We start from the raw sequence: 13,675 nt of genomic DNA on the forward strand, positions 1-13,675 counted from the left end.
GAACACAGGCAACTGTTGTGGTAGCTACAAAGTTGTTAGCTTTACAAATAATCAATTCATACTTTTTCATAACATTTTATCCTCTTACAATAATGTAGTTTTCAAAACAGTATCAATAGGTTACCATTTAATTTAACTTTTCTTTTACACTGTATTTAGGTGGGGTTTTTTAAACAAAGCATTTCAATACCAATTTTGTAGTAAGGTCAGGTAAGAAGCTTAACAGTGATTACTGTCTGACAGCTTAATCTGTGCAGTCTTTTGTCAATTTTTCTAAGAGGTATTCAGGCAGGGCTTTCACATGAGAAAAAGAAGTAATTTTTAGACATCTAACAACATACAATTTTGTTGAATTTGCATGTTAAAAAAGCTAGATTTTTAAAAATTATGCCTGCTTGTTTCTATTAAAATAGGCTTCCTATAATGAGGCTTATCTAAATGTGAAATTGACTGTAACCATTGTGTTATGTCTCTAATTTTTAAAGGAATTTGCTAAGATCTGTCTTTCAATCTTTTAAATATTTGATCTAGACAAGATAGAATGCTATATCATGGTTCTAGATACAGCAGGTTCTTTAAGTTGGTAACTAGAGGACATGCTGGGTCCTGTGTAATTCACTCCTACATTGTATTTCGTTTTCAATGGCTAATGTTTTTAAAATTAAGTTACTTTTACACAAACTGTAAAAACACATTGATTTTTTTATGATTATGCATTTTGGAAAATCAAAACTATACATGAAATGTGGCAAATTTCTAGATACCTCATACAAAGTAATCACACCATATGTTTGCGCTGGCTCCCTCCACTGAAGAAAAATCTTCTCTTCAAAAGTACTCCCTTGAATGGATTCAAGCGGCACAGCACTCGGGACTGACAGATTAAAAAAAAAGAAGTGGTTTTAAGAAAAATCTCAGAAGGACATGCTCTGTTTAAATATTTGTACTACTGAAGCGTTAAAACCATCCCACCATAATTTCCCCAAAGACTGAAGCAAAGGCCAGGGTAGCTCAGGAGAAGAACGATTTATTTAACAAGACAGTGCCATTATGTGTCACCTTCAGTGTAAGAAAAAATTATTGAGCATCACACATTTCCTGTAAAACCCTACTGATAATTAAAAAATAGGACAAATCAACTTTTTATAAGGTAAAATATATACACACAAACACAAGTAAACAAGTAAAATCTACTTATCAAGTTCTACTTCTCGAAGTAGAAAACAAACATTTATATATGAAAATGGACAAGCATTGAATAAAAGGTATAGTTTCAGAGATAAGTTATACAGGAAAGATGAGACACATATTGAATTGAACAGCAATGCTCACTGACAGTAGGGATGAAAACCTACAAGAGGATGGACATAAGAAAAGTATGAAATAGTCAAAGTAAAAATCTGACATTATTAATTTTTGTTGAAGTCTCTTAATGTGGGAGGAAAGACCTGTGAAGAGTCAGGGATGTCAGAAGGTTCTGATGAAAAGTGTCCAAACTGATCTCAGGTATCTACCAGTGTTTCCCATTTGTTCTGCAGTCATTGCCTTAACCACAAGACAATGTAATTTTTAGAGGAGATGTGTAAACAGCAATTAGATGTATATCTGTGATTTTATTTTTTAACAACACTGGTAAAGTAATGCAAAAAAGAAAAAAGTCCTGGAAAATGCACACAGGACTGTTGTGAAGCAACAGGCATTATGGAGTTAGCACTTCAACACAAACTCATGTGAAAATTCAAGAGAAAGATTCGCATAACATTTTCTACTTGCCACAGAAAGAAGGTGGAAGCCACTTGCTGCAGTGAGATAACTTCTCAGACCCTTCCTAAGATTTACTCAAATGGTTAAGGAACAGAAAAATCTGCAAGCAAGACATTTGGTGACTCCTTCCTGGTGGCACTTCTGGTACAGAACCTCCTCTGTATTTCTGCTACAGAACTTCCTACTGTTCCGTGCTGTTGCTGTGGGAGTTTACAAGGTTTAAGGCTTTTTGATCACCTCTCCATAGCTCACCAGAGAGCTCCTTGCTCTACCAAGTGGAAGCTCCAAGGACACAGGTTCTGAACTGGCTAACCAGTCCTGTGTGCACCAGTACAATGACACCTTTAGGGCAACCTTAATTCTGGGCACTAAACCTGATTTTCAAGTAGGAGAACTGGCAAAAGTCATTTGGAATAATGAGATTAATTATTAATGTGTAAAGGATGAGGAATCAAATATAGTGCAAATAAGCTAAAAGTAGAGCAAAGCACTGTGATAACCTCTCACATTACCTGAAGGTCATGAACCCTGAGCAGCTGTGCCATACAGGGCAGATTCAAACACTGCCAGAGGTCACCTAGAGATGCACTCAAACTCAACTGTACAAGGCCTTGAGACATCTGCTATCACCTCATCTTCTGTGAGCAGAAGGTTGGACTAAATGAGCTCTGGAAGTCTCTTGCAACCAACAAGATTGTGTGATTTGAAAAATTAGGATGATTATTTCGGTCAGTATGTTGTTTAACTTTCAGACTTATATACCTCACTGAATGTGTACAGTACACCAAAAAGTTGTAATTTTCTTCAAGGTATTCTCTCAGACAGTGATACTGTTTTTTAATAGGTCCTGAAATAACATGAAGTTCCAGAGGGACAGGAACAAGAAATTTCAGATAAAACACAAACATCCCAGACAACATTAAGCTCTTTAGTGTAGCCATCCTACAATTGAACCGAATTAAATTTAGAGCATGACAGCACCATTAATTCTAATTAAACATTTCTTTTTGTTAGCTATGTTTTGCTGAAAATGTTGCATTAGTAACTATATATTCCTAAATTGTTTAATTTATTCCCTCATATATTTTGATTAGAAATTAGTACTACATATAACCAATACAGCATGTATTAAATAATTTAATAGGCTTAAATGACAGACTTCAAGTATTTATTATAAAAGGAGCTCATCACTGCTGAAGTTTTTACTAGAAATACTTTCATCATGTTTTAAGGAAATCTATCATTGATTGGGAAGAAAATACAAATCCATTCCTGTTCAGATATCAGACAATAAAAAAGGAAGGCAGACAGATCTGTGATAAAAAGCAATGCCAAGTCATTTGACAGGGTTCCTTTGAACTGTATGCATTTAAAAGAACCAAAACCAAGGTCAAAAAAACTAAGGTATGTTTGTAAGGACCTATATATCAGCACAGAGTATTCTGGAAAGGTGAAACTGATTCCTGGTGCATGACCAATTCAACAAGGAAGTCGCATTTTGGTATTGTAGCTAACAGAGCTGCAGTTAACTCTCTGCCAGTGTAATCAAAACAATATCACAGAAGACTTGGGAGGAAGGTATAAGCTTTTCATGCAACATTATTAGAGCATTGCAGAGACACATTACCCAGTTCTGCTGTCTCTGTCTAAAAAGACATTAGCTAATTACTTCTTATTATTTATTATTTTTATTAAAAATCAAAAGATATTTTTTTAAAAAAGATCTGAAAACCCCATGGGATTTTCAAATTATTAAAAAGAAAGGGAATATATGTATATTTCAATGTCTGTATATGGAATATAGTGTCTGAATTAGCAACTAGCCATGCCTAGTGGTTAGAAAACCAAAGACAGAGAAATTGAAACTGCAAGTCAAGAACAAATATTTGGTGCAGAGCACATCACTCAGTAGAGGAACTTCCATGAGGATACTGTTAACAATTGCCTGGAATTTCTTCAAACCCATACCACAACTTCAGAGAGTCAGAAGATAGTTCAAGCAGAAGCTGCAAATCTAAGGATGAAATTATAAAACTATTGTGGGATGTTACAGGTTATGTGGAAGATGACTCTAATAATGGAACTTTACTAAAATTGGTGAGATTGGTGGAAAGTCTGTTACAAATTTTAGTGAAAGCAGAATATGCACTTATACAGAAAATTTATACTATCAGGTCACGGACCATGTATATACAAATACAAAAACTCACCATCTTCATCAGTTTGTACTACAAGTTCTTGGCTGTCTTTCCGTCCTTCGGGATTCATCAGCACTAATTTGATGCTGACATTTGTGTATGGTGACAGGTTGGTAATTGTGTGCTGGGGATGGGAACTTTCTGTATCCCAGCTGACCTCCTCTCTCACTTGCTCCTGTCCTCCAGCCTGGTAGCGGTAATGGACTGTGAGGTTGTAGCGATGGCAACGTGTGACATTATATCCAAAGGGCTCCCAGCAGATGGTGATCTGCCTCGATTTGATCTCCACAACCTCCAGTCTTCGGGGCCCACGCATGGGATCTGCAAAATTACCAACACAATTCTGCTGTGATCACTTATTCATATTAGAATAGTGACGTGAGAAATAAGTTGTATAGCTCTACAAGTATGCCAGACAAGTAGAAACAGAAATCCATTGCTGTATAGAATTACAGTATAATAGAAGTGTTACATTACTCCCCTCTGAAAAAGCAGGGGAAAATGGAGAAATGAGTGAGAAGCGTCTGCTGAAAAAATGAAGAGCAAACAAAACACTAAAAAGTTCTTATGATTCAACTCAAGTTGCATGACACAGCTGGAATGACACTTTTAAAACTATTTGTTGCTTGCAAAAAGTAAGCATGTCCAATTTCTTTTGCACAAATTATTTGTATTAACACTTTTAGAGCAAAAACCTGCAAAAAACAAGTATCTAAAAAGAAAATGTAATTTCAGAGTAAACTTGCAAATATATGTTGATTTTCTTGCAGGACTGATTATACAAAGGCTAGATGGCTCTTCTTTAAGATATTTCTTATTCATTTGTTTTTAAATTAGGCTGAATGCAATTACTCAATCTCTATTTGTCCAGGACAGTAAGTTAATATTCCAATTTCTTTAAACTAGACCATAGGGTTTTTTCCACAGACACATTACCTGTTAATAGTGCAAATACCTCAATTTGTTATAGTGGTTTAGCAAAGATACAAAATAAACAAGATATTCTCCTGCATCTTTTTCTAGAGATCTCCCAGTTGAAAATGAGCCATCAATCAAAACTACGAAAATATATAAACAAGCACCAAAGATTGTGGTTGATAAACTTAAATTTTCTTCAATCCTACTGGTCACAGCAACTGAGATGGAAAAGTGAATTAAAATTTCCATCATATTACAGCAGAGCCACTGAGCTGATACCCCCCCATATTTTCAAAACATTGTCATTAACAGAGCTATTATACATACTTAGCAATAATCTGGGTTTTTTCATATTTGAGTCCTCAAAAAGATTAAAGACAATGTCAGGTTTTATCCACTGCTTCACTAGTTAAACGCTTAGAAGACTTTTAATGAGTTAGAAGACTCTTATACGTAAACAAATTAATATGCATCTTCCTCCTTTTATGTTTATTAATCAACATGTCTTCACTAGGAATGTTCTAAACAATTTACACAGGATTTCATCTTTTTACTTTTTAACATAATCCCTGCATGCTTGAAATATTTGTTCAAAGATGTTATTCATCTTAACTCCTTGAAGAAAAGGTGTTAAGAAATTGCTTGTTCTAACATCTACAAAGCACGTTATTTTTCCCCCCTTTTAAATCATCCAGCTGCTTTTTAATTTTTTAAATTAATTTTCACTGTCAAAGAATGTTGATAATCAGTACAGAATATTTGGCAATTGGTGAAAAAATGGAAAAACAAACCAAATTCTAATTCTGGTCTCCTTTCCAGTGACTTGACTGAGAGGTAAAAATGTCCCCACTAAGGATAAATTGCTATTGACCCATTTATATGCTTCCATGCTCAGGCATCCCAGCTAAGAATTCTGGCATCTGGGGGCTTTGCCACATTTCTATTGCTACAACCATTAAAATTAATATGAAGCAAACCTCAAGGACTGGAAGTTACTGGACTCAGTAACTTCCTAAATATTTACTTCTGTGTAATTAAGACATAAACTTAATGGAAAATGAATTTTCCTGTTTTGTTTTTTAATTTCATTCCAGCTTCTAAGAATTTCTTGTTTTAGTTGAGATGATGAAGAACAAAGGACATTTGAGAAGTATTGAGTAACTGTAATTGTATCTGAATGGGCTAAATAGAATTAAAAACAAAAAAAAAAAAAATTTGAGGTGACCCTGACATACAACATTAAACAACTGAACAAAGCTCCTAGCTGCAAGAATATGGAACAGCCTACTTAGTTCCACAGTGGGCACATCAGAAAATTCACAGGGGAGCTGAGAAATAATTTTATTAGAGACATAAACCTAATTCATAGCATTGCAGAAGAGAAACTGAGTGGCTGTACAAAATACCTGGATCAAAACCTATCCAAGATTTCTGCCCAGGAGGAAGGTATTCTTATGTCATGTTACCTTAATAAAAAGTACAAGTTAGGCCTCTAGTTAAATCTATGAGAATGACAGATACATTTTCACCTCCAACAAAAGAGACAAGGGAAAGAAGAGTTCAGATTGTAAGAGACAATACAGCTTCCCTTGATATTTGAAGGACAAAGCTCATCAGACAAGGCCAATACCCTGGTTATTTTGGCTCCTGACTTGATAACCCATAGCATCAGACAAGTACACAGCTCATATATATTTTTCCTACCATTCTTTCAGAGATTATGCAACTAACAGGGCCCTAATGAACCCTGTCATTAACACGTGCTTTAACAGCCTTACTTTTAACTAGGAGAAAAAAAAAGGCTAAGGTAACAATGGAATTTTAGGATTAAAAAAGCCATGTGGCTCAAAAGAGCTCTGAAAAATAGCAGTTAGTGCAACAAAAGCTAGAAAACTAAGTTTCCATTTCATTAATTTAGCAACTAAATTGAATTTCTCTGGTGGTACCACTGTATATGACAAAGGAAATATTTCACAGAATACAATCACAGAATCATCAAGGTTGGAAGAGATCTTTAACATCATGAAGTCCACCTGTCAATACAGCACTGTCACTGTAATGGTGCAATAATGGGATAATACTAAACCACTAAACTACCTTACCCAATGCTAGATCCAGATTCCTCTTAAGCACTTCTAAGGATTGTCACTCCCAACACCTCCCTCGGCAACCTATTCTGATGTCTGACCACACTAACTGTGAAAAAAAAATCTGAATATCTATCTATCTGAATATCTATCTATCTATCTATCTATCTATCTATCTATCTATCTATCTATCTACCTACCTACCTACCTACCTACCTATCTTTAATATAATATGGGTCTGAGAGCACAGCACATCACTTCTAATGTACTGGAAGGTATATGCTCTTCATCAGGAAGGACACAGGATACTTGGGGAAAGGGAACTGCTAAGCAGCACTAAAAGAATGACAGCTAATGACTGTGATTTAAAAGGGAAAGCTGAATTAATTACTAGGGCATGATGACTTCATTTATTTTATTTTATTTTCTGAAGGATTTATCACTTTCCCAATTTTGGTGAAGTTGGTGAGTTCCCAGCTGTAAGTGAAGAAGTAGGCATACTTCAGGGATGCTGCCATTGTGCTCATGAGACTTGCACTAACTATCCCTGTAAAGTGGAAGGCTGTCATCCCAGCAATGGTCTGTTGTTGTTACTTTGCACCAGGTATGTAAGTGATAGCTTTACAGTGTCCTTTCACAGTGCTGCCGATCACAGCTGAAATCACACATTTCAGAGCAGAAGAATAAGGAGTTCAACAACCACACCAACTGCATTATATACAACATATGTACTTCATAGCATGAGTGCTACTTGCTGAGCCTTTGCCTCCTCCTTACTTGGCAAATGCCCACCTGCAGAGGTTACACAGCCAGATCTCTCCACCCACTGCAGTTTTCTAAGTGAACCGAGCCTCTGCTGCTCCTCGGTACTCCAGCTATTTTCTTATGCCTTACTGGTACAAATCATGAGGCAAATGGAGAAAATGAGGCCGCCTGATTCGTAAGGGAAGAGGTTTTCCTCCCAAAGGAGCACACTGCCTGAAGCTTAGCCAGCTACTTCTTTCCCCATTCCCCTGCTGGTGCCTGCAGCATTTTTCATACTGCTCTCCTTCTGCCAGGTTCAGCAGGGAATCAGGCAGTGAATTCTGACAGTTGCAGCTCTGACCTGAGGGACCAGCAAGCCTGGTTCTAGCCCCTGGCACTTTAGCATCCCATTTAATCGGTGATCTTGGCTTCTTCTCTGCTCCACTCTGTTTTCCTGAGAATATGGAGCACAGGCTGACAGACAGGATCAATTTCCACTGCAGCTGCAATTCACAGCTCATTTCTCTGGAACTTCACTCTTTACCTTTTACCACAAGTACAATGCTTTTTCAGAAACTCAATTTCAGAATCCCAGAGACATTAAGGTGTATTCTTAGCATCCTGTCATTGATCATCAAAACTTGTGTTTAAGATGAAAACTCAAGACTGGAAGTTTTGTCTTTTCATCACAGCCTGCACAGACCTAGTGAGATAAGAACAAGAAAGGAATGGTGATTTTCTGCCACTCCAAGGTACTCCAGTAGCTGCAGACATCTGGTCTGTGTTAGATACTATTTGAAAGGCACCTAACAATAGGAATTAGGAATTTATTTCTTGTTGAGGCAAACTATTAGTGGAGTTTAGCTATGCAACAACTCTCTGGACTGAAATTTCAGATCAGACTCTATTGTCCTTCCACATTAAGTATGGGATAGATAGAACAGAAAAATAAACAAATATAGGATGAGAACTGAATATTTAAGATATTATCCACAAAACAGCTTTTTAAAACATAATGATAATTAAAAGTAATGGCTTCACAGACTGCCTAAGCGGTCTTGTTCAAATCACTTAACATCTTTTCACATCAATTCCCTCTGAGTAAAGTGGGAGCCACAGTAGTCTAGCATCAGTATCCGGTGGTGTCACAGAGAATTTCATGAATGCCTGCAAGGAACGTGCAGGTTACAGTGGTGGAGACCACCTACAGGGGAACAGAAAACATGGCCTGTGAGCCAGCTGCTATCAAAGTAGCAACATTTGGTTTGTTTCTTGAAAACAAATCTCCATGTTTGTCTACATCTACAGCCAACACCAAACAAGAATATAGGTAAAATAATTTACTTGTCTGGCTTGTTCTCATTTGATTTGAAATCTAATCTACATATGACTAACAATTTGAGGTTGCTTGCAAACTTGGTAAGACAGTGCTGTAAAAGATCACATTCATCTGCAATGGTGTGATTTTTACATTGTTATTATTCTTCATCTGAGTTCTTCAACAACAGACTGAAGTTCAAAAAGAGCTCTTTGCTCCAAATGCCACATGATTTATCTGACCTGATAACAGATCACGGTTTTTCGAATTCCAGTTTGCCAAAAACTGCAGAATGCAGTTGACGAAAGAAACAATGAGCAAGATTTTGGGTGGTGCAATTTCACAGTTTTTTAGCACATTTTTATTTCAGTCAGATTTGTTAATACAAAGAACTGCTTTGTAGTTAGGATTAGAGAAAGAAAAGGAACACTTTAACCACATGATTTTTCATACTGTCCATTATTTGAGTTATAAAAGAAAGTATTCAAACAAAGAGAGGGCAAACAAAGAAACAAAGGGACAAATGACTCACGAATAGAATCAAAATCCTAATATGATGATGGTGGTGTGATTGTACTGCCTAGTTCCACTATTTTAAAATGAAAACAAAGGCTAAGCTGCCAGTGCGCACAAATCTGTTGAAGATCCAGAAACAACCTTTGAGTTAAGAGCAGCACATTAGAGATTGGTCATTTTACTCATCTAAGAGCACAGCATGTTCAGGAAACAGCCAAAAATGTTAAAAACCAGAACAGAATAGTTGCAAATTTGTGAAACACTGATGTCACGTGAAATATCTCTACTTCCTGTCGTGGAGCAGCCACCAACGTTGATAGCAACAGGCTATCACTAAGGTTATTCAGGTAAACACAGAAGACCAAAGAAGATACCCAGCATCTCCTGGAAAGATTCCAAATCATTGTATTTAAAATTCTTACCAATATTTCATAATACTAACTGATAACATTTACAAGAGAATATGTTTCTACTTCTGCAAAACCAGATGCCTCCTGCAGAAAAGCAGCACTTCTATCAGTCCCTGACACTTTAAAAAATGTTGGGATGCAAGACCTGCAGAGTTTCAGCACTAATGAAAGAAAGAATAATGAGACAGCAAAACTGAAATGGTAGTCACCTGCAATGCCACAGAGGAAGGAATAATCAGGTTTTCTTATATGTATAAAATATATGCTGAAAGCTAGACTAGGAATGTTTCTGCCAATTCTGGGCAAAATGGCTTCTTTTTCATTGTATTATTTATAGAAAGATTTTATTTTTCTTGATTATATTCTTTCAATGATATTCTTTTGTCTTCCACAGTCACAATGCCAGTGAAAGAAGATGTACATACTCTAAAGTCAGTGTGCTAGCTTTGAGTAGTAGCCTGTGGGGATCCTTCTGCACCCTCGTTATTGCAGACTGAAGAGCACTGAGAAGCAGGAACCCTCCTGCACACATTTCCCTCAGCACCTTTACTTCCAGGATTAGCATCCACAGTGCCACAATGGTCAGAGAGAAGGTATCAATAGGACTAGACTGATGTAAAAAAAAAAATAAATAAAATTCAGTGCACTTGCTACCACAGATAGTTTTCTTTCTCTGGACTAAAATACTTCCCATCATCTGAGAACTGGAAGATTCATACTTGGAGCATGTGCCCATACTCAGCCTCTATTTCCTGGTCAAGATGCCAACAGTCCACAAGCTGAAAGAGAAAAGCCAACATCTCCCAAAGCATCCCCCAAACTGCTGTGCTGCCAGAACATTACAGCTAATACCATTCTTCTTCTGCATGGAACCAGATGCTTACACTGATTTTATTATATACTTTAAGTAATGTGTAGGTAAACCTTATGTATCCGTATCAGGCATGACTAAACCAGGTTCTCCCAGTTTATAGCCAAAGAAACACAGAAGAAATTTAATTGCCTGCTGAAGGTTGCAGTTATCAGTAAAAGCCATGCAATCCTAGTTCTCAGTCTTATTTCTAACCCATTAGAACACAACACTATACATGCTTTTTTTCCCCTGTACTTTGTGGCCAAAAGATGTTAGTTCCAAAATGTGTGAGCTCAGAAGACAATAAAATAGTCACAGCTCACAGCAACAAAATGAACAGGCCATGTTCTTATAGTAAGCCAGCTTGAATCCTCACTCACTTAATAAATTCAAATGTGAGATATAGTAGAAATCTACTTTTACCAGGAAGGATCCTAAATACTAGCATCATATCACACTAAGAGATTCTTTTTCTGTGCTATCTCTAGATGAGACACAAGTTAAAACCCAGGAATTGCTGGAAGAGAACCATAATATTTAGCCAACTATAGAAGATTAATGGAGAATAAATTCTAGCAAGCATCTAAGGCATCAGCTCACTGCTTACAAAAAGTAGGAATCAGGAATTTGATTTAAGCTTTTAGTAATATATTATTACAAGCACTGGACACAGAAACATCAATGAGTGATAAAATCATGCATAAGAAATTTTCTTAACTTTTTATCTCTTCTCCAGTTCATGGCTACACATATTCCAGGAGGCCTATGTCTTCAGGCTGACATTCACAGTAGCAAAATATATTGGTCTAATCACCAATAACACACTTTTAAACATCTATTACATACTTTTTAAGGTAATAACATTTTGAAATGTTGGTTTCTACACAGCATTTTCTTTCTAGAGAGGGCTGATATGATCAGTTCACTTTATAGTAAAATTTGATGTCAATTGAATCTAATATTTCTTTATGTTGTCATTTTATAGGTATACTCTGAATGGTAAATCATTTAAATTCTAATACATTTAAATAAGGTATGAAAAAAACCATCATTTGATATATTTTTGTCACATTACCTACATTACATGATTACTCCTCCACAATCAAAATCAGATTTTAAGTATGAATGATACAAACAAGATTACATTCCAAATCTGCAACACAGATTTTAGTTGCTTGTTTAAAATGACATACCTAGCTATTCAGAAATCACTTTATAATAACCCCTTTCATTTCTAAATCTTCTTAGCCATCAGCCACTAATGAGGAAAATGCTGGCAGTGGTTTTTACAACTACACATTAGTTTTATATTTCATGACAAGCTAATTCTACAGAGTTTGAAAGACAGACAAGCATGTGTTCTTAAGATATTCTTTCTTTTGCATGAAGAAAGCACACATCTAACTGAAGAATGAAAAATAAAGAGTGCAGACATATACTTTCCGTTTCACACACATGGCAGTAACAATTTATCCCAACTTCACCTCAGGAACTGCCATGAATATGTAAATCAAGAATTAAAAGGTGGTGACAAATAACTCTCAGAAGAATTACCACAGTAAGATGGCAAAAAAAGTGCCTATTTCTGGTAGACGGTACCTTTGGTAGATCTACCTTTGATAGGTGCTGGATCAGAATGATTTTTGAGGAAAATTGAGGTCAAATAAGCTGTGATGTGTACACTGCCCCTCTCAATTGAATCTATCACAGGCATTTAAACTTAACCCTTTGACTGAGTTGTCACATGACTGCTTTACAGTGTCATTATTGTCCTTTCCTATTGCTTCTCCATTGTTTTGAACACAGCACATCATCATCTGCTGATCTAACACAGACATATTTAGGCAGACATGCACCTCCATGCCTGTGGCACCTTTCAGAAGCTGGCACAGACTTACACACCAATTTATACAGAATGCAGGTCAGATGCTGTTCATATTGGAGAAGATGCAGGCAACACAAAGGAAGCAGAAGGCCTGAGGAATTGCTTTTGTGGCCACGTCCACACATTTATCACAACACAGAACTGTGTTCAGTGAATGCAAAACCATCTGGTTTCATGGGTCAATACATAAACTTTCAGATATATTATAGAATGGTGCAGGTGGATGGTTCATAATTAAGCATATTCATGGGAACAACAGACACAATTTGACCACACAATGTAAACAGGGGAAATTACATTAATGTAACACACACTCTTCTACTCACTGCTCAAAAAATGGGAACCCAGGAGAACATTATAAACATTATAAACATTCTTTGTGAGGGAAGAATTCAGGGGAATTTTTCTAAACCATTTTCCCAGAAATGGCTGGAATACATCTAGGGCATTGTAAGATGCTAAACCATTCTCTCTATCTGCTAATAAGGTACATGTATTTTTTACAGTGCCCCAATCACCTTCTGAGTGTGAACAGTATTAATGGCAAAGCCATACACTGTTGCTCTGCTGTGTGACAGATTAGCATGCTCAAACTCCTTAGATTTTACAGCTGCCTGAGTTACCCCTAAAGCCAACCAGAGAAAAGATAAACCATTGTGTAAATTAGTGAAGGTTTTCGCTGTTCAATACCTGCCCTGAAAGTAGAAGCTCAGAGACTGTTTATTATGTTGCACAAAAGAATAAATGGGCAATGCTGTTTCACAGATCAGTCAGAACAAGATGTAGCAGTGTGTTCTGGTTATCACTGTGGCCTATCACCACTGACAAATCACATCACTTCAGAGCTGTTACGTACAGCGTGGTAGCTAAATTGGGGATTGAAAACAGAACCCAGATTGAGCCTTGATGACAGGACAACATGGTCATATAAATCTATGTAGAAGAGAAAATGCCACCAATCAATGTTACTCATCTAAAAAGA

At 36.5% G+C, this 13,675-nt stretch overlaps 1 protein-coding gene across 6 annotated transcripts in view; it reads right to left on the reverse strand.

Moving 5' to 3' along the window:
- The window catches only part of PTPRM (protein tyrosine phosphatase receptor type M), a 442,321-nt gene that overhangs the window by 209,936 nt on the left and 218,710 nt on the right, over window positions 1–13,675 (reverse strand). For all 6 annotated transcript variants that reach the window (XM_059467174.1, XM_059467165.1, XM_059467156.1 and 3 more), the window contains exons 8-9: window positions 3,975–4,283; window positions 765–874 (exon numbers count right to left, since the gene is read on the reverse strand). In XM_059467174.1, coding sequence (XP_059323157.1) covers window positions 765–874; window positions 3,975–4,283 — 419 coding nt within the window. The remainder of the gene's footprint in view (window positions 1–764; window positions 875–3,974; window positions 4,284–13,675) is intronic.

The sequence above is a fragment of the Ammospiza nelsoni genome, chromosome 1 (assembly GCF_027579445.1).
Source record: "Ammospiza nelsoni isolate bAmmNel1 chromosome 1, bAmmNel1.pri, whole genome shotgun sequence".
Taxonomy (NCBI): domain Eukaryota; kingdom Metazoa; phylum Chordata; class Aves; order Passeriformes; family Passerellidae; genus Ammospiza; species Ammospiza nelsoni.